General features: G+C 59.5%; 1 protein-coding gene across 1 annotated transcript in view; it reads left to right on the top strand.

Annotated features, from left to right (window-relative positions):
- ACA1_250290 (uncharacterized protein) overlaps positions 1-174 on the top strand; it is a gene marked incomplete at both ends in the record, with an annotated part of 1,895 nt that extends 1,721 nt beyond the window's left edge. Inside the window, one exon of the mRNA XM_004352611.1 lies at positions 17-174. Within this exon, the coding sequence (XP_004352663.1) occupies positions 17-174 (158 nt within the window). The remainder of the gene's footprint in view (positions 1-16) is intronic.
- Positions 175-585: the final 411 nt, after the last annotated feature.

Below are 585 nucleotides of genomic sequence, written 5' to 3'. Positions count from 1 at the left end.
GAGCAGAAGGACTCAGGCGAGGAGGAAGTCGAGGAGCTGGTGATCATTCCGACCACCTTCAAGGCGCGCGAGGAGACCAAGTTCACGCTGGCGGCCTTCGCCGACGTGCCGCTCCAGCTGCGCGAGTACACCGGCCCCAAGCCGCCCAGCGCCCTCCTCGGCTCGCGCCACTGAAGGCGCCCAACCAGAACCAACACAAGCTGATATGTAACAACAAACACAACATGAAACACATTCACAAGAGAGAGTGTGAAGGTGGAGGTCGGTTGTATAACACAAAAGTAACAAAACCCTAGCAAGTTGAAGAGGGAGAGGTGGGAGATGAAGTGGAGAGGTAGAAGAGAGAAGGAGGAGAGAGAGAGGGTACTCATAAAGCATTTGTACAAGCGCAGAGGAGACGAAGTCGCAATGCGTCGAGGGAGGGATGGGGGGGGGGGAGCTGGCAGCCATGATCAGTGCCTGTCGGGCGCGTAGTGGTGTCCGCCAAAGCCCTCGTAGCTTTGGAAGGCGCTGAGGTTGGGCGACGACGAAGGCGAGGGCGCGCCCGCCTGGGGCAGGGGTCCTACGAACGTGGAGCCAGCAGCT

Source organism: Acanthamoeba castellanii (genome assembly GCF_000313135.1).
Source record: "Acanthamoeba castellanii str. Neff unplaced genomic scaffold scf7180000084767, whole genome shotgun sequence".
NCBI classification, from domain to species: Eukaryota; Discosea; order Longamoebia; family Acanthamoebidae; genus Acanthamoeba; species Acanthamoeba castellanii.
This window is presented reverse-complemented; position numbering and strand designations above follow the sequence as displayed.